Below are 27,261 nucleotides of genomic sequence, written 5' to 3'. Positions count from 1 at the left end.
GGTGCATTTTACCATTAACAGACCATGTGTTAATTATTTTGAATAGCAATTAAGATATAAAATCTGAAATGCTCTGACTAGTTATTTTCTGCTTAGATACCAAATAGTAAATCTGAGGTGCATATAAATGCATTCTCTCAGTGAGATGTCTTCATTTATTTATGCTAATCTACCAAATATGCACATAGCTGGAACACATTCATAACAGCACACTGAGATTCATGTGGATCCGTTGATGAGCTGATAAGACACCAAAAATACACAATGCAATGGTGAATTTAAGGTGTCACAATTACACTCAAATGTCCTACATATCACATTAAACATTAAAAATAAATGATTGTTGCTTTTTAACATGAACAGATTTTACTTCACTAGTCAAGGGATGTCGACTTTGAATTTACTCATACTTAATGACAAACCAAAGTGACGTATACTGAGAAATCCCAGCAGTCAATGCATTTTAGCTTAATATTTGTGGCTGTTGCACTGTGGTATCTGGTGAAATACATAGCATATATGCTAAGATTCACTTTATGCTGATGCACTTTGATGACATCATCTGATTAAAGTCAAAATATGTAGGACAAGATATACCCTGAAACCGGAATATGTTATTTATTGTGCAACCTAAAAGAGTGTTGTGCAACGTGTAGTGCACTGACAGGAGATCAGCTTAATGCTGCTTGTGTGTTGTAGTGATTCTTAAAAAGATAAGAGCTGACAGTGAAGTCCATGTCTTCCTCTGAGGTTTGTGATCTTGTTGCTTTAGAGTTTGTAAACATACTAACTCTAAGCACTAGCAAACTAACAGACTGAGACTCACTGTGTTAGATTGTAACTTGTGCAGTGAGTAATTTAGCAATAAATCAAGAGAAAGCCAACAGTATGCCAGTTCAGTTCAGTTCAGTTTTGTTCAGGCTTTTCAGTCTGATCAGGATAAACCATGAATTGCAGTGAAATTCATTTTGCAAGTCTCTCACTTGTGGTTCAAAGGGGTGAGGTATAGCTGATGGATGAGTGGCTCAATTTTCTTTTACATAAAACTTGATGAGCCTAAAAGAATTTCAACAGGAAACAAGTGAACTCTCTATTCTAACATGCAGATAGTCTTCTCAATTAGATAACAGAGGTTTCAGGTTAGTTTGGGTTTTCGCTATCAAAAATATCTGTGCATTTCTGATCGTTTTACTCTATTCACCACAGAGCTTAACAGAGGCCTATTTTTATTAGTCGAAACCAGAATGACTTTCTGTCACCCCATGTGAAACACTGTGAACGTGCATTGACAACGTGCTCGAGATGAGCAATAAGGTTCTGGGGAGATGGGAGTATTTATATTGTGCAAGAGCAGACACCCTGATATAACTGGCTCTATCTGCAATTTGTTGCCGTTCCTATGCATCTGATATGAATATTTTCAGTTTTTTAGTGCTGTGATAAAAACATTTCTCTTGATAAAGACTTTAAAATGATAGGAAACCATGAGAGATATCCCTTTTGGTTTGAAATGCCATGTAATCTGATAGATGAAAATCTAAGGGGAGGAGCGCAGCAGCATTACGTTGTAATTTTTAGGGGTTTGGAAGAGTCAAATATCAGTTAAGATTATTATTATATTTATGTATAAAAAAGAAAATGTCAAAGAAAAAATTATAATATTAAAATTCACCAAGAAGACACAGAGGAATATGCTGCACAGTGCAAATTTTCTGTTTAAATGAAATAACAATTTTTAGACGGGCAAAACTTGTAATATTATCATTTAATATTTCACTGGTAGTGTTTACACAGTTGTCCTCATTATTTTAATTGCATGAGTCCATTACACATCTGGCAAATATAAAAAGAGACACCATTAAATTAAATTGTACTATCTTAAATTCCTTTGCTTACACGTTGATATAAAATCTGTGATAAAATAATACTGGACCTATAAAACAAGTCTCCTCTGAAATCTAAGTCTGTGGCATTTTGTCCATATTTAGTACATACACGGTGCTACAATGCACCAGGATACAAAACATGAAAATGATTCTGTGTAAAATGATGGGTATAGTTTTAACTTTCTATCTTGACCATGGGTCTAGTTATGCACTTGAAGCACACCAGCATGGGTCACTCACAGGCTAGTTTGCCATCAAAGGATGACAGGGTGATGGCAAATGCTTGCAGGGCACACATGGGGAAACTGTAATCCATGGAGAAGACGTCCTCTGCCACACGGCCAAACTGCATCACTATGTAATCGTCTGGAAAAGACAGCAGGATGGCAGAAAGGGAGGAGATGGATTATAGTGAAGACAAGACAGCCATTTATCTTGTGATTGTTCGAAAAGGAGAGAGACAATAAGTCGGTCATGTCTTACCGTTGTCAGGGTGGATGATCTGGAAGTTTTTGACAGAGGCCTGGGTGACACGCCCGTGGAAGTTAAGCACATAAGACTGAGTCTGTTCGTTCCAGCTGGGGGATTTGTTCACCAGGGTGACCAGTTTGTCTGCGTTGCCGTTTGCATGGCGGACCAGTAGAGTTTCAAGATCCTGAAAGAAAATTAAATTTAAGTTTATCTAAAATATTTCAAACTTACCCTGCGTCACTGCAGGTTTTATAAGCTTAGGAAAGTTTTTCCATCATACATTTTTTGGACGAATAGACACTCGTTCATCGTTCTCCAGCATGCCAGGGATGATCACTGTCATTTTCCTGGGACCCTTGAAGCCAAGAACATTTGTCTCCTGCAACATGGTAAATGATTGTGTTAGAGATTTAATTTTTCTGTATAACATGTATCGTGGGATGTATATGTGGGATGTTTATTAGAACTCACATAGCAAATTGCTGCCAGCTCTTGCCGCACTGATTCACACTCCTTGATGAAGGGCTTTTTCTCTGGGTTTTCTCCTCCATCATAGACCGTGAACTTTGTACCCAGAACGTTGGACCTGAAACAGATTAATCTTACAAGATACATGATCTGAAATCATCTAACAAGTGTAGCTGCAAATGTCAACTTTGCCAAAATTAAGAATAACTTCCATATAAAAAAATATTTTAATTAAAAAAAAAAAATGTGGAATCACCAAAATGCAGAGTAAGAAATGCCCTAAATGAGTGAAAATTGTTTTTCTTCCTTATGAAACATTATATAAAGCTTGACAAGCATGAAATGCATCATAGAATTCACTGCAACATGAAATGTTTTGGTGCAGTATAAGGAGCTGTGGTTATAAATGTAAATTAAAGTCAGGTGTTTTGGTGCCGGGATTGTGTGTCTGGGCCAATGGCAGGGTTTACTGGGAAACTCAAATGCAACACACACTTGATGTCCAGGCTTGAGAGTGACTATTTAAGCTTGGTGACGGTGCATGTTTCTAAGGGGGGTTTTGAAAGAGTTTGTCACAGTGTAATCCTTTATCTGGAGTGACGGCACAAAGAACACCATCAGGCTGTAGATTATGCCAGAAAGAAATCAGCATCACAAATGAACATTTTTCAGAAAGTTGAAATAAGAGAGAGTTGTACCTTAGTTTTCCTATGTAGCAGTTTGTGTCTCTGGACAGATTTGTTGCATCAGTGGAGATGAGATAGTTGGATGTTTTACACTTCTTCCTTTTTCTGCCTGCCATTAGAAACACCTTGGTAGTGGCAGAGTGAAAAATTAATTGTAGAAGAAGGAGAGGAGACATTTGATACAGATATGGCAGCTCAAGAAAGGAAGATCATGTTATTAGAGCTCAAATCTGCATGTACAGTGATTTGGTTCAAATTCTGAATGTACTAACTCTCTTTCCATCCTCTTTCTCCATGTGGAGGTAGTACGTTGGGTAAATGCCCTTCTCCATGCCTCTCCTGTCCCTGGTGACCCGGCACTGGATCGTTACATCTTTGGGAGCAGGACGCAGAGCGAACTTCTCAAGATCCTCCACTGACACTGGAGATGTTGACTGAAATGAAAAAGAGTAAGAATGATTTCACCGCACCACTACACCGCTTTCTGTGACAAATCAAAATGAGGAACATTTGCTTTTGGCAGTATACTAAACTGTTTTTTTTCTAAATAATGTCTCACTCTTTCATTAAATTCACTGCTTGAAGATGAACCCTCCCTGTAGTTGGAGTTGAGCGAAGCCAGACTCGGCGTAGATTTCTCTGCTTTGTTTTGCTTTGTCTTTTTTCCCTTATTCTCCTTTTCCTGGACCTCCTCGTCTTTGTTCTCCTCACTTATTTGGCACCTTGCTGTGGAGATAAAACACACAGCTTTGTTCTTTACCACGACTTTACAGTATTGTTGATCATAAAATGCATTGGGCCAGATGATTCCTCACATGTGTCGAGTTGTTTTTTCCTCTTTGGCGACTGAGGGACAGCCCTCTGGGACCTGTCTTCTTCTTCATCGTCCCTCTCATCACGTTTGTTCTTCTTTGGACTTGCCATCTCCATCGCTGACTCTGTCTCCTGACATGAAGGCTCCTGTAAGTCCGTCTCTGCCAAAGAAGAGACGCTTAAATGCTGTGAAAGCTAAGTAACACAATGTAATGTAGAACACTGATAAGTGAGTCAGTAAAAATGTTTTTTCCTGATTGAACACTAGATACTGTACGTAATATATTATGCAGAGTGCTGATGACTTAATAATAAATCCACATCACTGATGTTACTTTTACGCTCTTGTTTGGTTGTCTTGTTTGTCTTCTGTGTGTCTTCAGATTCTTTCACTTTGTCCTTCTTCTTTGTTTTTTTCTCCTTTTTCTCCTTGTCTCTGTCCTTTTCTTTCTCCTTTTCCTTGTTCTGTTCCACCTCTGAAAAAAGCAATGAATTGCAGATGTATAATTTAGTAAACCAAAGTGTCTCCTAGCTTTGCGTTAGCATGCATGAAAAAACACATAAGCATGCACACACATTTGCCACAAGTACATGGCTTACGTTTGGCTTTTTCTTTTTTCACATCTTTCTTCTTTGTCTTTTTTCCCTCCACCTGGGCATCATCTTCCACAACACATTTCCCCTCAGGCTCTTTGTCAATGTCCAAGTTCATTTTCTTGGGAGTGAGTGGCTTCTCTGAAGGCATCTCCTCTAACGTCACACTTGCTGTCATATCACATTCACCCAGTGTGATCTCATCCAATGGGTTATCATGGGCATGTTCAACTTGATCTCCAGGATAAAAACAAAGGAAAACACTTTAATATTATTCAAGAAACTGAACATAATTGCACAGTAAAAGGGGATTACGTTCTCTATATAAAAAAAAAAGTAATAGTAATACTATAGTAATGAAATAATAACTTATTCTAACACTAACCGGTCAGAGAAGTGTTGCTCAGGGATTGGCTGATCAACAGAGGTGTTTCATCAGAGTGGGCAGCTCTGTGCTTTCGGTTCTTTTGGCGAGTATCTCGATTGGCCATCACCATTTGAGAATCAGCCCTCTTCTTTTGCTGCTTTTTCATCAAAAGGGCACGCTGGGGCAGAATGAATATTAGATTTCATTCAAACTGTCAATTCTGTCCCCACACAAGAAAATGGTGCTTCTTATTTCTTTCTATGGAGCTCGTAGGTGGTATCCTGAATTAGTTTTTCTTGCTTTCTTAATGTGCATTTTGTAATTTTTCTCACTTTGATGTTTCCTCTTTCAGTCCTGTTTTTTCATCATACTTGTTTACAGTATTGTTGGTTGAATGTTGAGTGCAGCCAGGGCATTTCATTTGTCATTTGAAGGTACTGTTGCTTCTTTGAATGCATATGATAACAACCAAACTGTTATCTTAGGTAATCTAGATCTATATCTGTAATGAACATTACATTGGTTGTACTAATTTATACAAAATCAAATAGCTAATTTAACTACTCACAACTGCAGATAATGAAACAACTGATAATGAATGCTACATTTTAAACACAGGGTTTCATGCATCATTGTTTCTGTTAACTGCTATTATTAATAGTCATTGTTTTAATTTAAGATGAGTAATATTAGGTCTCTACAGCTACTCTTGGTATTAGTACATCTACCAGTGATTATCTGCTGATCTTTTGAGTATAAGGTATTTATATAGCACTCCACTGGATATAAACCAGTAGCTCACATACTTCTGGAGTATAAACAAGACTGTGACTTAAAGTTGAGCAGTAGCTCTACACAGCAGGTGGCTTTGACGCATAGCCATTTCTTTATAAAGCTCTGCTTCAGTTTTAACCACTTGTTAGCTAGAACTAATTAAACAAGGAATATGCTCCAGTCTTTGGTTGATTGTCAACATGGACTAGGATAATTATATATATCCTAAATATGTTTTTTTAAAAATAAAGAAACACAGCAAAAAATCTACTCTATCAATTCAAACGACATTTGATTGTAAGTAATTTACACTGAGTGCATTATAATTCTTGCACCACTTTAAACAAAACATATCTGAGAAATACTTGTATATATCCTTGTTTCTTTACCTGGTTGTCCAGCTTCTGTTGTCGCATATCTGGGTCCTCCATGTCTCAGCAAAGTCTCTCTGCTAATTACAAAGTTATCACAAGGTAAATAAGGATAACTATAAACAACAGATGAAATTCAGCATCAAAGTTCAATGTGAGAAAGGGTTCTGAGTCAATAAGAAAAAACACATATCGCAATTAAAAATGGAAGCGGGTGTTTGATTGTGTCACCCAGCTCCATCTGACAGTCTGTCCACCTGCGTGTAGCAGAAGGCAAAGTGGATTAAAAGGGGATAATGTTCTTAAACTGCACTGCACAGCTCAGCCAGTGTGGACAAGCAGTCTCTCCGGGGCAAGGCGAGCTTCCCCTGGCTGCTTTATGGAGATGCTAAGGCCTGTATGTGTTACACCTGAAACATGAGACAAGGCAAACATGAAGGTGGTGCTTTGCTCTTGTCACTCCATTTACTACAAGTCAGCAGTCTGCATTACTTACCCAGGCGTAAACAGTCAAACACGGAAGCCACAGCAGCCAAGACAAATTGACCCAAAGCTTCCGAGTCTCATCCAGGATCCCTCACTTAGCTGTGCCGTTGCACAACACATAACCTAGTGTACCATTAAAATGGCAAAAACGTGCCAGAGGACACACACTAAAACGGCTAGACGATGCCTATTAGCGGGACACTCGGGGCAGGTTTATCTCGTTGTCATGGTTACAACAACCATCTGTGTCTATAATCAAAACATAACTTTTATTAGGCTACTAGTTCATCTTTTCATTGCGTTTTAGTACACTGCTTTTTTATTTTACCTCACACACAATTTAATTACCACTTTGAAACAATTGTTACTTAAATTGGTTGTGATATATTTTATAGTAGGCCCAGGATATGTATTTGACATGTAGTCTATTTGTGGTGAGTGTGTTTTTAATAGCCCTTGAAAGAGCTCTGACTACCTAGTTGGAGAATAGCAATCGTCTGGTTATGGTAATAGTTGTGTCTAATAGTAAACAACAGTAAGAGGAGTGGTATGATTTGCCAGTTCATTTAAACAGACAATTTTAACTGCTAAATTAAAAAAAAAACATTTTTTGCACTATATTTTATTATATTGCCTAAAGATTAGTTAATTGTGCATCTTGTGTATAGTCTCAGCAGTTTCCCCTGTGTTTGAGATCTTTCAACAGAATTATAATAAAGAAAATAATTTATAGGCTAAGTAATGCTGAGTTATCATAAATAGGCCTACTGGACATTTAAACTATTTTTTTCTTTTTCTTTTTATCAGGGTTTTTATTTATATAACATATCTATAAAATATGCAGGGATTTTTACATATGCATTATACATGTTTTATTTCATATATTTTAAAACTATTTTTCATATGTTGTGGTTCCCTGTTTATTTTCTTCTTTTTAAATGAATTTTATATGGGTACTTTATTTCATTAGGGTGTAATACACGCTACATGCTTAACCAGAAAAAAGAAAAGAAAAGAAGGATAATGTTGCTAGGATACAGCGAGGTAGTCAAAACAGGAAATGGTCCAACTTCATCGAAGCCTGTTTTGGTCAATGCAAGGTTTCGCATAAAAATACTTTTACATAGTAAAAATGTGTTACTGATATCTTCCTTTAAGTACAAAGTATATTTGGAGACGCGTATTGTGTGTATGTTGTTTTATGACAGAGTCGAACCAATTCGGCGAAAGAAATAAAGAATGGACACGAAGATAAAGGTAAACTCTACATATTCATCGTTTGCTGGATGCAACTATTGTATACTATTGACTTGTAACGCATTGTATATAATGTAAGCATCGGTTTGCTCTGCAGGTACCACAGGCCCCCAAAGCTAAAGTAATGTTATGGTGAGCGCTTTGTCTACAATCCAGATTGTGTTTATTTTGATTGATTGTTGCTTTTTTGCACCTTGCATGACTAAATGTAGTGTCTAACCTTGAGTCCATTCCCTGGGTATTTTTCAGGACGGATGTAAGCTACCATGACATGGAGGAGATCGACAATATGCAGTCTATTCCTGATCTGGAGAGGTTTCTGCCCTATGTTTATTATCACGAATACACACACACACACACACACACACACACACACACACACACACACACACACACACACACACAGCACTGACTTCATTTTTCTGTCACATTTCTCCTCTGTGACAGTGTTTTGTGCAGTGTGCTTGGAGTTGACCTCCCTGAACCAAAAAGAGGAGTTCTGCTGGAGTTGTATGTCCAGACTTTGCTTTTTAGCAGAGAGTGCAGCTTCAAAAAGGAACAAACTTCTGCTCTGTTGTCCATCATCAAGTCCATCCATGAGGCTAACATAGGTAAGTAAAATCAAATTGTTATCACTACTTTGTAGTAGTACCTAGTAGTAGTAGGAGAGATGGAATTTGCTTTCTACATGAATCAGTTGTGAAATCACAAAAGTATGAGCTACCTCTTCAGCTGACACTTATGTGACAGAGAATATTTACAGTACAGACTCATATTCTCTGTCAAGTCCATAACCATGCGGGATGTGTTGAAACTCCTTTCTTGCAGAAACGCCACTCGACAACATCGAACAGTGTTTCATATACTGCAAGGAGCTTATCCTCTGTCACTCAGTCAGGGTATATAAAACAATTAGAAGCATATTCCCTCTTACAATATAATTTATATTTCCATTGTTGTAAAGTTTCTGCTTTTCATCCTGGTGTCTCTGTGTCTGCCAACTACAGCGACCTCCCTTTAGTGTCGACCTCTTCAGCTCTAAGGAGGTGGACTGTATCTTTGAGTACATCCATAACAGCTATATGAGACACTACAAACTCTACAAATACATCTTTACTCCACAGGTAAAAGTAGGAAATGTGTTATTCCACACAAATTGTTTCAAGCAAGTTCTGCTATGCTTTTTTCTTTTAAAAGTAGAATCATGTGTTTTTCACTATTTTAACAGGTGAAACTTGATTTGTCTTTGACGTACTCTGGGATGCCAGACCATGAGGATTCTTCTGCTTCAGGTAGTGATAACAGTTTTTGTAGCACAAAAGTTCTATGGTGGCATGGAAAAGGTCTAAAAGGGTTTTAAAACCTTTTTTATTCTACCTGTAAATAGTAAGTGCATTTTAAAAATTAAAAAAAAAAGGTTGAAGGTGGAAGTTCTGTGAATGTAAATAGGCAGAGTAAGGGACAACAGTAAATTTAAATAAGACATTGAACCTTTCATTTCATTATGAAAATATGAGATGTTTACTCAGTGAAAAGAATATTCTTATATTTATATTATATCTCACATGTTAAAGGTCCATTGATCAGATTTATTAATACTTTTATGTACTTTTTTGCATTTTGAAAATGTGATGGAAGAAGTAGCAGAGGTTGTACCAAAGAAAGATGGTTCTCCTGAGACACAGGAAACATCCATCACAGAAGAGGACACCACAGCCGGTAGGATCACAAATCATAGCAGGATTGAGTGTAACAGTGCAGAAATAACTTTCATAGCCAAATACAGCCGAGCCTGTTTTGTAACTGTTTCATATCCTCACTTTTAGGTCCCGCATCAGAACTGAAGGCACTGATAGAGACAGAAGTCAGAGAGCAGATGATGCTTGTGTCTGGACACCTAGATCAGCGAATGAAAGATATTGCAGATCAGCACAACAGGGCATTAGACTCTCCACAGCACAACCACAAGGCCAGAAAATAATGACTGAATCAAAGTTTCCTTTTACCTTTCCATTCAAACAGCCAATATGATGATTTCCATTAAACACTAGCACAAAATAAGATAATTCAAACTAAAACATTTATTCTATGGTCAATGAAACCTTTTTATTCATATAGAGTACAATGTATTTCTGCATTTGTACAATTACTGTACATTTCTCAGGCAGGCACTTTCAGGAAAGTGCCACTTTTTAAACTGAAGAATGAACTGAGTATGGAATGGTGTTGGTTAGTTAAGGTAGGATATTCAGTCAAAGATGGTCTTCACAGTTAGTGTAAGTGGCCTCCCTATTAAGGAATGTCTGCATGCATCATAGGTAAATAGTTTTCTACCAAAAACACTTCAGATACTGTAATAGAATGTTTCACACATGTCCCCTGGTAGTTATTTGTAACACTGGAATATCTGTAAATCTGTGTTTCAATACAATATATTATATAATTATCTACTAAATAATTAATCACAGTACTTAAATGTCCACTTCAGCCTCAGTGTTTAGAAATGCATCCTCTCCTCAGTTGTGTACGACGATCAACAGATAAAATCCTAAATGTACATAATGTACCTACAGTTTATGTGATGGTCAAATGATTATACGTGTCCTCTACTGCAAATATGATGACCCGAAGACGGGTTTCAGATGGAAACAAACTCAGAGCAAAAGGCAGATAAGGAGTATTAATTTGTGCATGCTTATCTTGAACTTACAGAGCCATGGTGCACATTAAGGCATACAATCGTCCCGGTCCCTGAATTCCTCATCTTAAAATTAAACACAGTAACTCGATGTGACAAAAACAGACATTACAGCACATGCAAATGGTTAAATAAAAATCAAGGTGGTTAGGAATGAGGTTGACATATTATGTTTCAAAGTCCTCCAGGCCCAGCAGCATGATCTTAGCTGTGTTCTGAAAGAGGGCGGCTCGGTTCTGCTGCTCTCCTTTCTTCACCCAGTGACCGTAGATACGGAAGGCGCAGCCATCGATGAGTTTGCGGACGCCACGAAGGGAGTAAGGATCTCTAGCCAGCACCTCCCGGGTCAACGGGCGAACTTTGCGGTAACGGCTGTACATCCTGATACACGCCAGCACGCTGACTATCAACACCTGAGGAGGCAAGAAGGGAAAACAGATGAGAGTGTCAAGCTTTTTTGCTTTTTCCCGTACTGCTGAACAGCCACTTTTTTTTCAAGGGATAACATTTTAAATCATCTGCTTAATACAAGCCAGGTCAATACTGTGACTCACTCTAAATGTCTTTCTGGGGCTGAAGAGCCGCACATCCTCCTTCTGGTACTGTCTGAAGAAGGGATGCGCTAAGGCTTGCTCAGCAGTGAGACGGACAGCTGGGTCCAGCACCAGCAGTCTGGATATCTGAGTATCACAAGCAAAAAGATCGGCAAAATAAACATTTTAGAGGTACAGATTTTGGAATATAACGTGTTCTTAGGACTGAAAATACCAACAGCCTGCGAACATTAGGACTTCTGCAGATACGTTATTGCGTAACCTTAAAAATTCTGTTTCTGCTGAAGAGATTTTATCTGACCAACAACCTTCTCTGGTCAACATAATATCAGCTTACCAAATCTTTCACAGTGTCAGACCTGTCGTCCCACTCGGGGGAACTGAACTGATAGCGCCCCTCCATGATCATCCTCAGCATCAGCATCTGTTTGCGATGCCAGAACGGTGGTGATCCGGCCAGTAACGTGAAGAGGATCACTCCACAGGCCCAGCTTAACAACAGACACATCAACACACGTAAGTAAAAAATTGGAAATATTAGTGAGGTCAACACCCAAGATCATGCTTTGCTTTATAAGTTAAATATTGCATCATTGAGAAAAGGAAAGACTTACAGATCTACCTCCTGACCATAGCCTGGGTGCATTTCATCCATGGAACATTTCAGTATTTCAGGGGCCAAATAACCAGGTGTCCCACAAAGCTCTAATTAAAAGACAACAAATATATGACTGCTATATGATTTGCATAACTGTTTTGACACCAAACTACACTCATACTGCAGTACCTCTCAGTTTCTCTCCAGGCTGTAGCTGCACTGAGAAACCAAAATCAGAAAGTTTGATGTGTCCCTGATCATCCAGGAGAATGTTCTCAGGTTTTAGATCCCGATGGACGATGTTGAGGGAGTGGAGGTACTGCACTGCTTCCAGCAGAGCTCGCATCATACTCCTATAGACCAACAAAATACTTTTAGTTTTACATTACCACTGACCATGTTACAAAGCATGTCACTTAATCTTTTTATGGTGCCCACTGGTTTCAGTTCATTTTCACGGTACACACTGTGTTATCTTCAGTTTTTTCTTAGTGTATTGCAATACAGGCGAAAGGGGACTGCTTGTTTTCATCTCTGACATGAGAGCAGGCAAGTGAAACTGTTAGACGCAAGTAGCTATTGGAATAAACTCATATGGTTTGATCTCTGACAACATAACTTAGCTCTTTAAGTCTTTCAAATCATACATGTAATATGTTTCAATAGTTTGAAGGGATGGAAAAACACTTTCATCAAACTGTAAAATTATTGTTTTGGGAATATTCACCAGTAAAGGAAATAATACACAATTGGTGGACTGGTATTATGACCTTGCAGAAACATTATAATACAACACAAAACTGTGTTAAAGTGATGACAAATTCAATTAGCTGATGGAGTGTGTTGATGCTGGAGCTCACCTGGTTTCCTTCTCACTCAGAGTAACCTTTTCTGTGAGGTAGTCAAAAAGCTCTCCTCGCCTCATGCTGAAAAGGAAAACAAGAGAGTTCTAATATCTGACAATGATTTCATGAAGGTTAACAATAATATTTCAGTGGGGGAATCAAAAGGACCATGATACTTTTGCTATATGATTTTGTACTCACAGGTCAAACACCAAAAATATGAAGGTTGTGGATTCATAGGAATCAATGAGAGTAACTAAAGGAAATCAAAAGAAACATAAAAATGGTTTCAATCCTATCAAATATTCAAGACCAGAAATCTAAGTGTCTTGTGGTCCAAAAAAGACTTCCAACATACTGATGGAGGAGTGTCCCTTCACCATGTTGAGGACTTGGATCTCCTTCAGTGTGGAGGTTTTCACCTCCTCCAGCTGCTGGACTGTCATCTTCTCCGCTGTGATTTCAATAATTTTCACTGCCAGCTCCTGGCCCGTGTGTCTGTGCACACACCTGCGTACCACACTGCTCACACCCCTGAGACACCATGGACACAGAGTACAGCATTGACTTTTTATCATCTCTACAGAAAACTGAGAAAACGTACATTTCTTGTTACTTTGCTGGACTCACCTGCCAATTACCTCTTTGGGGTCATATTTCTGGTAGAACTCCTTAGCCCCCACCCAGTCCGGCAGTTCATCTCCAACAACAATGTCTTTGGTCATCGTGATAGCTTATGAATTTATAACAACAAACTCTTAGTCACATGTCTCAAGTTGTAACAGTGCTGCATGATTTGTAAGAGGAACTGCTTAAGTAATTCGTCTCAAGGAAGTGTTGAGTTATGTCTTCGTCTTAAAACTTGTTAGTTGAGCATTCTTGGTATTTGCTACATCTGTCTCCTCTACTATTATTAGCAAATGTGCCCTTGATCCATCATGACAGTTAGCTAGCTGTGTCTCTGCCTTGGCCTTGCAGCTGCTGCAGGTTCACTGACCGAAGAGGAAGCTACTCACCATGTATGCAATGAAGCGACAAGAAGGGAGACGGCGAACAAGGAATCAGTATAATACCGCCGTCTTCGTTCAATCAAACTATCGTGAAGCCATGACTGTGTGCGATTCAGCGGTGACAGTACCAAAGATAGCTACCGATGATGTTAGCATCTATTAGCTAGGTCACTGTTTACATTCTGGCCGCATTCGTCGAAACGTTCTGTTACTACAGAGTGCGGCAGTACTGCCCCCTTGAGGCCGGAGTGAAGTTTGCATGATGTTTTATTTATTTATGTATTTATTTATGTATTTATTTATTTATTTTAAATAAAAATATTTTCAGGGCTCTTTTCCAAGTATCTTTACGTTAGTACATTGTAAGGTAAGATACCAAAGTAATGTAGTTAATCTCATGTTTGCTTTATTATTTTTGATGAAAAAATACTCTGCGGAAGTACATCGTCGTCATTTCCTGTAGCTTCCCTGTTTGCCCTGAGATACATTTTCAATCGCTTCTTGTGAAGGTTTGTAACGATAATATTAGTCAGAAAACGGCTTATAAGTGTTTGTGCGGGTAGAGTTTCTTTACACAATGTCTTACGTGTGCAATGATGCTCGGTGAATAAAAATACCGACCACCAGCCATTAAATATGCTCGACCTGGTCTCGTAGAATTAACCGTTAGCATTAGCTTAGCTAGCATTAGCAAGATACGCTAATGTCCGTTAATCGATGCAAAAATGCCAAATTCAAAATGGTTGGTAGCTTTTTAGTCAGTGGCTTATGCAGCAACAGTGAGAATAACCGTACAGGAACAACCGTTTTCATATAAACATCAGAAGAGAAGTATTTTGAGCTGGCTAAAATCGGTGGTCCTGCGCTTGTGAATAAGAGTAATGCCGTTGATAGCTGTCACTCAATGAATGAGTTCTCCAACATAATCTGAAGTTACTTAAAGTAATGATTTAATGTTGTTTTTGATCTCTTGCAGGGGAAGGAAAGATGTCAGGTGCTGGGGGAGGAAAGCGTCCCTCAGGAGGGGACAGCCCCCCTGGCCCACCTGAGAAGAAAAGCAAAAAAGAGGAGAAGACCACCACAACCCTCATAGAGCCCATTCGCATAGCTGGAGTCTCTTCTACGGTCAGTCATTTGGTTATTACTTCAAGTAATAATTTTCTATCCATTTACTACTACTTCCACCAAGATGACATAAATGTAGCTCATTTAAACTTTTTTTTTTACCACATTCAGAATCTCTGATATTCCCTACCTCTGTGTCTGTATTTGTTCTGTGCAGGAGGAAATGGACATGAAGGTGCTTCAGTTCAAGAATAAGAAGCTATGTGAGCGCTTGGAGCAGAGACAGGCAATGGAGGATGAGCTACGAGAGAAAATTGAGAAGCTGGAGAAGAGACAAGCCACTGATGACACCACCCTGCTGATTGTCAACCGCTACTGGTCGCAGGTGCTTTCAGCACTTTTGATTACATTGTTGGAGCGATATTAATCCCCTTCTTTTTTGCTGAATCCTGTTTTCAGAAATGTCCATGTAAACATAGGATTGGGTGTAAATCACTCTGTGTAGTCGGAGTAAACCAGTTGGTTAGATTAGTCTGATTCGCACAACACATGTAAATGGTTCCATAATCCAACTATGGACAGTAGTGTGCATTTTATATTGTTTGCAAAATACGATACCACTCAGCAGGGTTTTTCACTATGCAAAGTCAGTCTGGAAGTACCACTGAAATTGTAATCAAAAGATCTTTCAAATGCAAGACTGAATTTTTAGATAAACCCATGGTAATGCTTTTTTCACAAGACTAACATGCCTTTCAATCCTTGTGTTTTTAATTTGCAGCTGGAAGAGAACGTGCACATTCTACGCAAACGTATTGAGCCAGAAACTCCAGTGAAATCTACCCCTACCCCACCAGTAGGGGTAGGGGCAGCCCCTCTACCTGATCCCACACCAATGGAGGAAGATGGTGTCAATCTGGCTTCACCAACCTCTGCTGTTCCTCCACCTCCTCTTCCAGAGGCCCAGAATGAAGGTGAGCAGGCAGAGCAGCAGCAGGAGGAGCATCAGGAGGAGCATCAGGAGGAGCAGCAGCAGCCCCCTCCTCCTGCTGGGTCAGAAGAGCTGATAACACCGACAGAGCCACCACAGGACTCAACAACAGGTAAGCAAACTTTTTCCTGATTAAACTGAACCAAGGAAAGTCTCCATCCCTGATGTTTTTATTAACTGTTATAATTTTACTATATAATCTGTAATCTGCCTTTATTTTATACTAATATCATATGAATAGGAGTATAACAATTCTGAAATAAGACTGAAACTGCAATACAATCCTCCCCCCACCCAAGTTGTCTGCCAGCTGCACATGTACTGTGACTATTTTGGTCTAGTTATGATCAAGTGATCACGGCTATGGTAAAAGTTAGGCTACTTAAATTAGCTCAAGATGGATAATAACCCTGAGATTTCAGATCCCCAGGGCACAGCAGTGTTGGTACATTGGATTGGGGGTGTTGATAGTGGACTTCCTGAAGTCAATAATGAGCTCTTTCGTTGTCTTGGTCTCGATGGTGAGGTTGTTAGTGGAGCACAAAGACACAAGATGCTGGACCTCCTCCCTTTAGGCTGCCTCGTTGTTGTTACTGATGCTGATCCGGCCGACAGCTGTGGTGTCATCCACAAAGTGATTGTGTGGAAGGCAGAGCTATAATCCACAAAAAGCATCCTGATGTATGAGTCTTTATTTTCCGTGCGTATCTTTAAAGAAGGCAACGGCTTTAGCTCTCCAATATTCAGGTTTTATGAGGGCACATACAGTTTCAGTTTTTCTGGATAAAGACTGAGGTTTAATGATTTGACCTTATTATTACCTGCTGTACTGATTCTAAAAAACCTTGAACATATGTTCAGATGCGTCACCGCCCCCTCCTCCATTAAGTGAGAATGCCAAGGGTTTCTTGGCCACATTGGAGCACAGCAACGAGGAGGAACTCGCCCTGCACCTCCAGGACCGCATGCAGTTCAGCAAGGAGGCCATCGCCTGCTTGGTCTGCGTCTTTGACAGGCTACACACCCGCATCGACAACATGTGCAAGCAGGTTCAGACTGCAGGTAACTGTGGAGACATGCTTGTTACTGATACATCTTTATATGATTAGCCATTGGCACACATACATAGGAATAAGAAACATTTTACATCCTGCATTAGAAGTAACTAATTACTTGCTACTAATTAAGTTTAAAATGTAATTATCGATTTCTTGGTGTATGTAAATGTGAGAAGGGTTTTTTTGACACCCATCAGCTCGACTTTAATTGGACACTTTTAACTGGATCCTCTTTAACAGCATGTGATGATGATAGCCAGTCTGATGTCATCAGTGTAAGCCACACTCTGTTGGAGGAGAACAGTCGACTGCGGGACCTGGCCACTCTCCTGCAGGGCCGACACCACAAGATGTCTATGGAGGTACAGTGTCCTTGGCATTGTTTGTGGGTGTCAGATCGTATGGTGAATATGTGTGCATGTGTGTGTCAGACAAATGGATAGGGAATGTGAATGAGGGAGATTGTACATGTATGTAGCCATTGATTTTGATGTGTACTTGTCACTGATGCTATTGTTATTTCTTGCTGTCTTGCAGTACAATGAGTTGGTGGACAAGGTGACCAGTTCTGAGACCAAGGTGTCTGAGATGGAGACGACAGTAGAGGACCTGCAGTGGGACATCGAGAAACTTCGCAATAGGGAACAAAAGCTCAACAAACATTTGGCAGAGGCTATGGAGCAGGTGCGTTTGTATGATGTTGTCTGTGTTTGTGAGCTTTGTTATCTGTTCATGCAGCTCATGCTGCTGTTTCTCTCTTAACACAAGCTGACAGTGTTAAGGTCCTAAGCATCAAAGCGTGTCAAGCCAGCTGCTCTTATTGATGCGAATCCTGCTGTCGATGCATGCATTGATGTGTACTGTTAGCTAAGTAAATAAGCACAGCCTGAATGATGTCATAGAATCACAGCACGCCTACACCTACATAGGATGCAAATGTGTTGTGTGCCCTTGTGTTGTTTTTCTGTACTGTTTTTTCATTTTCCCATATCCATGTCTCCAGCTTAAGTCTGGATACAGCAGCACCGGCAGCTCAGGTGGGCTACCTGGAGGACAGATTACACTGAATATTCAGAAGGTGAGCATTCCTAAAAAGCACCCTATTCCAATTAATTTTGTGGAACATATACCTGTTTTTTGCATGTAACTGCTCAGATGCAAGTTTTAATTGACTAGAGTAGTGCTGTGCTGGCAAAACAGTATTTTTATACCATGCCTATTTCTCCTATAACACATTGTCTTTGTTTTCCTCTCAGTTTGAAAGTCTCAATGCAGAGTTGGAGCACAACCAGGAGTTAGCAAATAGCCGCATGGCAGAGTTGGAGAAACTGCAGGTGGAGCTCCAGGAGGCTGTGAGGGAGAGCGAGAAGCTCAAGGTAAAGATAAAGTATTTTGATGGTAGGACAGAAACATCTATAAACAACTACATCGGGAGGTCAAGAACCCCATTTCATTTGCCTGAGACAAGTATTTTTGTTTCATCTATGAATGTCATAGTGTGGGTCAATGTAATGTGGTAACAGATTTCCATTGTTCAACCTTTGCCATCATCTCAATCTACATCCTGATTTTTTTAGATGGACTTGCGCAATATTCCAGAAGAGGTTGTGAAGGAGACTCTAGAGTACAAATGTCTGCAGTCGCAGTTCTCCCTGCTGTACAACGAGTCTCTCGGGGTCAAAACCCAGCTGGATGAGGCACGGGCACTCCTACTCACTGCAAAGAACGCCCACCTCCGACAAATTGAGCACATGGAGGTAACTCTTTAATTGTGTAAAGTTGTTCCCATGGAGATTAAAACAAACAAAAAAAAAGCTTTATACATTAGAGAAAACATTTTTTTTCTCCCCGTATGTGTGTATTATTGCCACGACATGATCAGCGTTTGGTGTTTTCAACTGTTCAGAGTGATGAGCTGTCCCTTCAGAAGAAGCTGCGGACTGATGTCATTCAGCTGGAAGACACCTTGGCCCAGGTGCGCAAAGAGTATGAGATGCTGCGCATCGAGTTTGAGCAGAATTTGGCAGCCAACGAGCAAGCAGGTACCTTTTCAAAAACACCCTCACATCAATCAAGACGTCTCTGAAGAGGGAAGGGAAATAATGCCACAGTGTAGTGCATAGACATACACCTGCCAGTGATACAACAATGTATTTGTAATACATATGATGCACTTCAAGAATCAGTTATTAGATCATTGCAAACTTTTTTATCAAACGTTTTAATCATCTGTTTGCACAGAAGGAACAATGCATACTATATAATTTGTACCAATGATGTCATCCATGTGCATCATGCAGGTGAACTCCTCATTTACTGCTCAGGATAATGTTATACTGTATAATTTGTACCAATGATCTAATTCATTTGCATCATGCAGTTGAACTCATCATTTACAGCTCAGGATAATGTTGAATTACTCATAATGAAACCACATGTTGACTGTTCTGTGTATGTGTCTGACTTTGATGCTTGGTGCCTATTCTCTCAGGACCAATCAACAGAGAGATGCGACACTTAATCAGCAGTCTTCAGAACCACAACTTGCAGTTGAAAGGTGATGTTCAGCGTTATAAGAGGAAGTTGCGGGAAACACAGATGGAGATCAATAAGGTAGATGACGTGATTCATGGTCCAGCGGTTACAGTGTTTTTATTGAGATTCAGAAGGATGTTTTAAGTAAAATCGAAACATTATTGCAGATATATTTTCTTCTAACCAGTGTAAATTTTTTTATCAATTTCAAGGAAATAATATTTTTAAAAAAATGTTTGATAAATCTTTTGCTTTATTGACAGTTTCGTTGTCAGAGTGGCGACACAGGAGTTCTAATTCTTGAGGAGACGACGAGTGATAGCATTGACGTAAAGAAAGAGGAGGATGAGGACCAGGAGGAGGAAGAGGAGAGGAGGAAGGAACTGGAGAGACAACGGGCCAGGGAGAGGGAGAGGGAGGCTGAGCGAGAACGAGAGAGGGAGCGTGAGAGAGAGAGACAGCGCAGTGATGAGCTGAAGAGGAAGGACTCGGACACACTGAAGATGCTCAGAGTAGAACTCAAGTACATCCCCCTTCTATTTAATTCCACATTTATAGTAAAATCTGTTCTTGTTCTTATTCACTTTTGTTATAAAATATTGGTCCTTGCATGATTTCATATTTAATATTGGAGGCCAAAATCTTCATTGTTAAAACTAATGTAGGCACTTGTGCAGTGCAGTGATAGATTACAAGCTGCTCACAGAAGCCTGGCATCAATAAAGACTTCAAAAAAGTCTCATACTACTGCTGTGTTTTGTGTAGTTAGAAAATGTGTGATTGTGGGCTTAGAAGCACTCAACTAATCACATTGATGTCATTACTTATCATAATGTTATCTCTCTGTCTTCTGTTACTCATAAGGAAAGCCCAGGAGTCCCAGAAAGAGATGAAGCTATTGTTGGACATGTACAAGTCGGCTCCAAAGGAGCAAAGGGACAAAGTGCAGCTCATGGCAGCTGAGCGCAAATCTAAAGCTGAGGTTTGTTCTTTGATGTCTCGACTCTCTGTCAGTCTTTTGCACATTTCTTTTTTGTGTGTATGATAACGCTCTTGGTTAGCTGCTAATTACAAAATACATTAGTGTAAGTTACTTATAATACCCATCCCTACCTTGAACTGTCCAGGTGGATGAGTTGAGGATGAGGGTTCGAGAGCTGGAGGAGAGGGAGAGGAAGGAAAGCAAGAAGCTGGCTGATGAAGATGCCCTCAGGAAGATCAGAGTTGCAGAAGAGACCATTGAGCATCTGCAGAAGAAACTTGCTGCCACAAAACAGGTATCTGTGTGTTTTGTTCTCTCAAACATATAACAGGCTCAGTATTTGCATCACTTTCTGGTCATTATGCATTTACTTAACAGTCAGTGTAGAGAGACAGGATGTATGGGGAAAGGCAGTGGTATGTGAACTTTTGCCTAAGGTTTTCAATGTAGCCTATACATACATGTAATACATGTATAATTTTTACAGTTGGTCATTGCAAGAAATTGACAGGTACAACAGGTTGATCAAATTTAAACCTGTTCCACTTTCTAAAAGGATTAATTTTTCATGCCAGTGAGAAGTGAGACATTAACAATCAGCCCTGCATGGGAAAATTCAGCTATAAAGCCTTGGGAATGCACCAGATATAAATATAAATAAGCCAGCTGTGTTAAGAATGAAAGTAGTGCAATGAGTGTCACATTTGCTTAAGAAAAAGTCTCTCCTAATCTTAGACCACTAAAGAGGAACTGAAATCTGATGCCATGGCCTCAAATTTAAGTGTGATTGGCTGGTTAACTTCATGGTAAAGTTTTATAATGTTGATGATTGTTGGAGGTTGAAGTTGCTCTTGGTAAGACATTGTCAAAATTCTTTTGGTTTGAAGCTTTTTTTTTTTAAACTTTTTTTTACTATACATAAAACATCTAATGACACTAAAAGATGTCATCATGGCAGCAGACAAATGTTAAAAATATATTTGCTTATTTAAAATGATTTATAGTAATAGTATAATTTATAATTATCAAAGGATAGTGGCCTCATCGTAAAAGATAGTATTGTATAGACTATAAAACAGTCTAACAAACTAATCTTCAGAAGCATTGTCCGTCTGCTTCAAAGTTTCATTTTTCATCAACATAGTTATGTAGTTATCTGTTTAGTGATGTTATATTTTTTGAAATTATAACAGGCTTTGTAGTAAATGGGCTAAGATATTTAAAAACATCTGTATAACACTCGACTTTTTTTTTTTTTTTTTTTCGGTCACTATAAAAATGTCTATAATATTGTATCTGGTACAGATGAATTTATGCTGCTGAGGGATGTCCTATGCTATGCATTGATCATGTTGACATTTAAACTGGAGATAAATTGACACAAAAATGAAAACAATCCTTTTTGGGTGAGCCACCCAGATAAACTCTTAACTTTGTAAAACACTGTCAGATCTGAGCTCTTGAGAATTGGAATTTCATCAGTAAGTCAGAAAACTCAGGGAATAAGAGAGCAGACAACACGAGATGGAAAAAAATAAAACCATTATCTGAGCCAGATCAAATGTTGGTTAAGTAATGTCATACTAATTCTAAAGCTTGAGTTGCGTAGATTGTGAACACACCCACATTAGATAATGTAATGCTCTTGTCACAATAATATTCATTCAGATGTTGACCTTGGCGCAACAAAATAACCAGGGTTTGAGGGTTATTATTTAATATGAAATACATTATCTTCATATGTGTCACCCAAGCAGGCTTGAGCATTTACCGTGTGTGTGTGTGTGTGTGTGTGTGTGTGTGTGTGTGTGTGTGTGTGTGTGTGTGTGTGTTTGTGAGAACTCTTCTGCAAACAAAATAACTACGAAGACCCCCACCTAAAAATGTTCATTAGCACTGAAAATGTAATTAAATCAAATATAGCAAAATTACACGAAAATGTAAAAGTGTTCCAATTTTTAAGTTGTTTAACTGTTGTTCCACACCATTTATACGAGCAGAAAGGAGACAGATGTTGAGATCTGATAGCCTGCAGCTCCGCATGCTTGGGAGGTCTAGCAGAACATGATTAGCAGAAGGCAGAACACAGTCTGGACTGATAATGATTTATTCAGCTCTTTACTTTTCCTTCTTATCAGCTGCAGAGTTAAAGTACAGCAACTCGACTCTTTTGGACTTAGATGTGGTTGATTTGTCCCCCTCAGTTCCTGGCTGCCTGAATTTAACTTTGCAGGAAGACTGATTGCCAAAACTAGCCAATAAACAAGCTACTTGAGAGTTCATGTGACTTTTGTTTATAGGTCCTAGTTGGCTTGTAAGTGGGCAACGTGAATCAAAATGAAGCAAAATAAAAATTTGTAGCTGTGTTTATGGCACAGAAGACAAACCAGGTGTGATTGCATCTCGAGATGCATAATCATCAACAGGCCCGTGTGGGTGTAATGCCATTAATTACGTCAGGTTATATGATTACAGCGCACATCTGTGATTCTTCATACCAAAAGATACAACATAGATTGAACAGTATTTTGGATTGAGACTAATAAGATGCATGTGATTTTTTGTTTTTGAGAAATATAATGGTACATTTGTGAGCCAAAAACTCATATTTTTTTGTTTATGTGGTTGTTATTTTTTATTGTTTATTTGGAAGTAGATTGGATTGGTTTTAGTTATTTTCAGTTGTAACTACAGAAGATTAGCTATAAAGATGCATAGTTTTATTGGGGGAATATGCATACCCCCAGCACATACAGTACTTTATATGAACCTCGACAAATGGTGATGAAATCAGGTCCCCTCTGTTTTTAAACTGGAGTCTAGAAGCAACAACAAATACCACTGTGTTTGATCACTGACACCTATGCATCTCTTGAGGAGGAGGAAGCCCTGCTGAGTGAGATGGATGTAACAGGCCAGGCTTTCGAGGACATGCAGGAGCAGAACAGCCGGCTGTTGCAGCAGTTACGGGAGAAGGATGATGCCAATTTCAAGCTGATGAGTGAGCGAATCAAATCGAACCAGATCTACAAGCTGCTGAAAGAGGAGAAGGAGGAGCTGGCAGACCAAGTCCTCACATTCAAAACCCAGGTGAAGTGTAACTTTTTAACCTGGAAATTTTTCATTGTGTCAGAGAACTGAAATATTAACTGGCTGCTGCCTTTCTCAGGTGGATGCCCAGCTGCTGGTTGTGCAGAAGCTAGAAGAAAAAGAGGGTGTCCTCCAGAGCACATTGGCTGCTCTGGAAAAAGAGCTGGCTGTCCGGACACAAGCACTAGAACTCAACAAGAGGAAGGTGAGAAGAGAGATGCCATCAATCATACTGTCAGTCTTACACTTTAGATCTGCTAATCACGGTATGATTTGATTGCTGCCAGATGTCTGTGGTCCTAAATATAAACACTGAGTAGCATTAAAAGAGGATCTGGATAATACCATGGGCCCAAAGTCACATTTGTACTTATCATCACTTTGGTGTGCTTAGGTGCTTATGAAAGAGTTGTGGATTTGTTGCCACAATACATTGCATTAATGGCCTACATTTTTAGCAAATAAAACCCAACACCTGTCCCAGTTCCCACACTTTCAAGTTCTGCAAGTATTCAAGTGCCTACATGTCTGACATATTTCAGGTAATTGCCCAGGTACTGGATAAGACTGCGAATGTGCAGAGGAGTGCTATTGGGGAAAAGTTAATGACATCATCCTCTCTCTTATGTGAATATATTGCTTGAATTCTTTTCTTTTCACATTTAATCTTCTTTTCATAAGTAAGAACAACCATAACAATAAAATTAAAACATAACAGAAAACACACACCAGCGGCCGTTTGCTTTAACTGAAACCAGGGGCTGTGTGGAACAGACATATCATATGCTGTGGAAAATGGTCGTCTGAGATGGAAAATATACACAATCTGAAGTAAATATGATTTTAAAAATGCAAAAGGAGTAGCGCTTTTGTTTAAGTTAGTATACAATTGAATCTCTAAAGCTGAAGCACAAACATTAGACTCAGAATGTCAAGTTTACTGTACCACCAGCACATTACAGCTCAGGAATCTCATCATTAGGTTTTTTTATTGAGTGTGTCCAGTTCCTTCCCTGCTGCAGGCGGTGGAGGCTGCCCAGCTGGCAGAGGACCTGAAGGTGCAGCTGGAGCACACACAGGCCAAGCTTAAAGAGATCCAGGTCTCTGTGGCGGAGAACCGCACCGCCCGAGAGAGGGAGAGCAGCAACCTGAAACGAGCACAGGTATGTTGTATTTCAGGAATGGGGATATCACTCCAAACTCTGTCCAAACTCACACGGGTTACTTCCTGAAGTTCTTGTGGGAGGATCACCAGAGGCTGCAGCTCTAATGACTCTTCTCCCTTCATGCCCTCTAGGAGGATCTGTCCAGGCTGAGGCGGAAGCTGGAGAAACAGAAGAAGGTGGAGGTTTACTCTGACGCTGATGAGATCCTGCAGGAGGAGATCAATCAGTACAAGGTGAGGGAGAGAGAACATTGTTTATGTGCAGAGAAATTTATGACTTTAATTAACCTCTGCTAGTGACAAAGGAGTTACAAAAACACCAACAGCTTCCTGGCACAATCTTGAGTGAACTGTTATACAGAAATACAGCAGTCTAATGAAAAAGTAATGTGTCGTAATGCAAATACTACAACTTTATAATTTGCTTGATTAGCTGACAGTGGCTGTTTTTCATTCATGAGTATGGGCCAGAAAGTGAGCTCAAACCTCCTCAAATATTAAAATCCCTTTGTGCTTTGGGGATATCAAGACTCTGACTTGTTACACCCTCAGGTATTAGCTGTATTACCATACAATGTGCGGAGGTAATAACAGTGCTGGCAGGTCGGTATTTGGCCCTTAAACGATGTGTTTATCTGTCACCAGGCCAAGCTGCGCTGCCCCTGCTGCAACACACGAGACAAGGAGACGGTGCTCACCAAGTGTTTCCATGTATTCTGCTACGAATGTCTGAAGATGCGTTACGACACACGACAGAGGAAGTGCCCAAAGTGCAACTGTGCCTTCGGAGCCAATGACTTTCACCGCATCTACATCACCTAATTCACATAGAGACGGAGGAGTGAAAAGAGAAAACAGTAGACAGAACCAAAGGAGAGAAAAAAATTGAGAAAATGACAAAGGAACTGAAGATTTATTCAAAGAGGGAGACATTGTGGGGATGTCAGATGAGTGTGTTTCCCCGTTTTAATTTCTCTTTGGAAAGACTTGTTTTTCAACGTCATTGCCAGTCGGTGATTAATTTGGTGACCAAACAGTGACACATATGACTGAGACAGTTGTACTGTAGCTAATAAACATTGTATGTGTACACCGTGATATTCTTACACGTTAAGCTGCTCTGCACTGTTTTCTTGTCTTTGCCATTGTTGCCAAGTTAAATATTCTCTCTCTTTTAAAAAAAAAACTGGGCCCACTTTTAAATATTTCTTTAGCGTTTTTTTAATGTATAGAAGAACTTGGAGCTGCAGTGGTACACGGTGGATCTTCCTGAAGTCTTTCTTTGACTTGTTTTGTCCTGCTGGTTTTGGAAATCCTGTAAAATCAGTGAAGCTGAAATTTAAACTTCAAAATGAAAACAAACCATCCTTTTCAGACTTGAGGATTGCATGTGTAAAACTAAATATGTTTCTATTATATAAAGTACAACAGCCAGATTTGTCTAACTTCTTTTGTTAGGCTATAGTATTAACATTGCCTTAGAGACACCAGCTAGTTTGGCACCCAGTCAGCACATACAGGAGTGTTTGGATCACCTTGGGCAAGGTCCTCTGTGTGTGTTCATCTTGTTGCCATGGTTCCTATTGGAGAGTTTGACACAACATCTGCAGCTTATAGTGCCTCATTACTGATGAAATCACTCCAGTGGAAAGTCAGCTCATATGGGTGTCCTTAGTGAGCTGCGCTGCTCCAGGTCCTCTTAGACCGCTTTCCTGAAGGTTAGCCGTGACAGTCGAGTACAAAAACATCTGTTTAACAACATGCTTCTAACCTAATTGAGCCAATGAAAACCCCTTTCCTCTGTTCTGATGATGTGAACTATTTACTGGGAGGTTGGTTAGCGTCTGTTTGACGTTAGCTCTTGTGGGAAAAGGCAATTCACACCATGTAGCGCACACATAAAAAGTTCCAGGCTGCTGAAAGAAAGAGTGAATATGTGAAAAAAAAAGTTTATCAGGCATTTGGGAACAGTTAACTAAGAGTCCCTGCAGGAATTGGATATAATGTTGGCAAAAGTAAGAATAATTTTATTGTTAATAATACATAGACAGTGGTTGTTTACTCATATGAATGTGCATAACCTGTCTTAAATAAATTAGTCGTTTTCACTTCGTGTTAAGTGATCATTTTCTATGCCACAGATGTTGTAGTGACTGATGGTCCTCATTAATATATGAGACAATGCTGTGACAGGGGCCAACCTGATAGCACTCCAGGCAGGCGTCCAGTGGCTTTGTTATTGCATATTTGTGCAGCAGCAGCAGGCTACACCCAGCCCGAGGCATTAATAACATCACACTGCGTCAGGGACACTCACTATTCAAATGTCAGTTTCCAAAAGTAAGATCATCACAAGTCTTATTTTCTGTGTCTGCGGAGGGCATTCATGTGGACAAAGATAAAGCTTATCTAACTTCAGCACTGAGACAAACGAAAGACCTAAAAAGCAGATAGTTTTTCCTAGTGAGTGTCATCTGTTCTTGCCTCAGTTGCTGTT

At 39.5% G+C, this 27,261-nt stretch overlaps 4 protein-coding genes across 8 annotated transcripts; 2 read left to right on the top strand and 2 right to left on the bottom strand.

The window, feature by feature from the left end:
* Window positions 1-1,746: 1,746 nt before the first annotated feature.
* On the bottom strand, window positions 1,747-7,246 carry si:dkey-220f10.4 (tubby protein homolog). Of its 4 annotated transcripts, none has more exons than XM_056366266.1 (14): window positions 6,927-7,246; window positions 6,688-6,840; window positions 6,449-6,510; window positions 5,304-5,463; window positions 4,925-5,155; window positions 4,660-4,800; window positions 4,327-4,485; window positions 4,071-4,237; window positions 3,784-3,945; window positions 3,524-3,636; window positions 2,829-2,943; window positions 2,638-2,736; window positions 2,370-2,541; window positions 1,747-2,252 (listed from the first exon to the last, which is right to left on the bottom strand). In XM_056366266.1, the coding sequence occupies exons 3-14, from the start codon at window positions 6,488-6,490 to the stop codon at window positions 2,119-2,121; spliced, it is 1,695 nt and encodes a 564-aa protein (XP_056222241.1). In that variant the 5' UTR covers window positions 6,491-6,510; window positions 6,688-6,840; window positions 6,927-7,246; the 3' UTR covers window positions 1,747-2,118. The 4 variants fall into 4 exon arrangements, with proteins under 4 accessions (XP_056222241.1, XP_056222242.1, XP_056222239.1 ...); XM_056366267.1 differs by lacking the exon at window positions 6,688-6,840 and having other exon boundaries at window positions 1,747-1,833; window positions 2,127-2,252; XM_056366264.1 differs by lacking the exon at window positions 6,688-6,840.
* Window positions 7,247-7,969: 723 nt separating this feature from the next.
* cfap119 (cilia and flagella associated protein 119) lies at window positions 7,970-10,635 on the top strand. The gene is made up of 9 exons (XM_056365969.1): window positions 7,970-8,173; window positions 8,271-8,305; window positions 8,423-8,488; window positions 8,621-8,784; window positions 9,002-9,072; window positions 9,181-9,297; window positions 9,402-9,465; window positions 9,812-9,892; window positions 10,000-10,635. The coding sequence occupies exons 1-9, from the start codon at window positions 8,156-8,158 to the stop codon at window positions 10,152-10,154; spliced, it is 771 nt and encodes a 256-aa protein (XP_056221944.1). The 5' UTR covers window positions 7,970-8,155; the 3' UTR covers window positions 10,155-10,635.
* Window positions 10,232-14,100, bottom strand: phkg2 (phosphorylase kinase, gamma 2 (testis)). The gene is made up of 10 exons (XM_056365968.1): window positions 13,885-14,100; window positions 13,499-13,601; window positions 13,227-13,402; window positions 13,070-13,124; window positions 12,884-12,949; window positions 12,213-12,376; window positions 12,040-12,130; window positions 11,763-11,916; window positions 11,426-11,551; window positions 10,232-11,284 (listed from the first exon to the last, which is right to left on the bottom strand). Exons 2-10 carry the CDS (start codon window positions 13,591-13,593, stop codon window positions 11,039-11,041), a joined length of 1,173 nt encoding a protein of 390 aa, XP_056221943.1. The 5' UTR covers window positions 13,594-13,601; window positions 13,885-14,100; the 3' UTR covers window positions 10,232-11,038.
* A 209-nt stretch (window positions 14,101-14,309) lies between these two features.
* rnf40 (ring finger protein 40) lies at window positions 14,310-26,872 on the top strand. 2 transcript variants are annotated; one of them, XM_056365967.1, is made up of 20 exons: window positions 14,310-14,387; window positions 14,855-15,003; window positions 15,161-15,328; window positions 15,725-16,046; window positions 16,796-16,996; window positions 17,233-17,354; window positions 17,530-17,676; window positions 17,996-18,070; window positions 18,249-18,368; window positions 18,570-18,749; window positions 18,899-19,034; window positions 19,484-19,605; window positions 19,791-20,050; window positions 20,392-20,509; window positions 20,655-20,804; window positions 23,390-23,599; window positions 23,679-23,804; window positions 24,622-24,762; window positions 24,897-24,998; window positions 25,410-26,872. In XM_056365967.1, the coding sequence occupies exons 2-20, from the start codon at window positions 14,866-14,868 to the stop codon at window positions 25,584-25,586; spliced, it is 3,015 nt and encodes a 1,004-aa protein (XP_056221942.1). In that variant the 5' UTR covers window positions 14,310-14,387; window positions 14,855-14,865; the 3' UTR covers window positions 25,587-26,872. The 2 variants fall into 2 exon arrangements, with proteins under 2 accessions (XP_056221942.1, XP_056221941.1); XM_056365966.1 differs by having other exon boundaries at window positions 14,311-14,387; window positions 23,387-23,599.
* Window positions 26,873-27,261: the final 389 nt, after the last annotated feature.

The sequence above is a fragment of the Seriola aureovittata genome, chromosome 21 (assembly GCF_021018895.1).
Source record: "Seriola aureovittata isolate HTS-2021-v1 ecotype China chromosome 21, ASM2101889v1, whole genome shotgun sequence".
Classification (NCBI taxonomy): Eukaryota; Metazoa; Chordata; class Actinopteri; order Carangiformes; family Carangidae; genus Seriola; species Seriola aureovittata.
This window is presented reverse-complemented; position numbering and strand designations above follow the sequence as displayed.

Excerpts from the sequence above, each read along its gene's own strand:
- si:dkey-220f10.4 (XM_056366266.1), bottom strand. The coding sequence starts at position 6,490 with ATGGAGGACCCAGATATGCGACAACAGAAGCTGGACAACCAG. Across the intron at positions 5,464-6,448 it reads AACAGAAGCTGGACAACCAG|CGTGCCCTTTTGATGAAAAA; the intron begins GTAAAGAAACAA and ends ATTCTGCCCCAG. Across the intron at positions 3,637-3,783 it reads AGAAAGAGGATGGAAAGAGA|GTGTTTCTAATGGCAGGCAG; the intron begins GTTAGTACATTC and ends GCCACTACCAAG.
- cfap119 (XM_056365969.1), top strand. Across the intron at positions 8,489-8,620 it reads TCTATTCCTGATCTGGAGAG|TGTTTTGTGCAGTGTGCTTG; the intron begins GTTTCTGCCCTA and ends CCTCTGTGACAG. Across the intron at positions 9,466-9,811 it reads TGAGGATTCTTCTGCTTCAG|AAGTAGCAGAGGTTGTACCA; the intron begins GTAGTGATAACA and ends ATGTGATGGAAG.
- phkg2 (XM_056365968.1), bottom strand. The coding sequence starts at position 13,593 with ATGACCAAAGACATTGTTGTTGGAGATGAACTGCCGGACTGGGTGGGG. Across the intron at positions 13,125-13,226 it reads GAAGGGACACTCCTCCATCA|TTACTCTCATTGATTCCTAT; the intron begins GTATGTTGGAAG and ends GATTTCCTTTAG. Across the intron at positions 11,285-11,425 it reads GCCCCAGAAAGACATTTAGA|GTGTTGATAGTCAGCGTGCT; the intron begins GTGAGTCACAGT and ends TTGCCTCCTCAG.
- rnf40 (XM_056365966.1), top strand. The coding sequence starts at position 14,866 with ATGTCAGGTGCTGGGGGAGGAAAGCGTCCCTCAGGAGGGGACAGCCCC. Across the intron at positions 16,997-17,232 it reads CAAGCAGGTTCAGACTGCAG|CATGTGATGATGATAGCCAG; the intron begins GTAACTGTGGAG and ends CCTCTTTAACAG. Across the intron at positions 20,051-20,391 it reads ATGCTCAGAGTAGAACTCAA|GAAAGCCCAGGAGTCCCAGA; the intron begins GTACATCCCCCT and ends GTTACTCATAAG.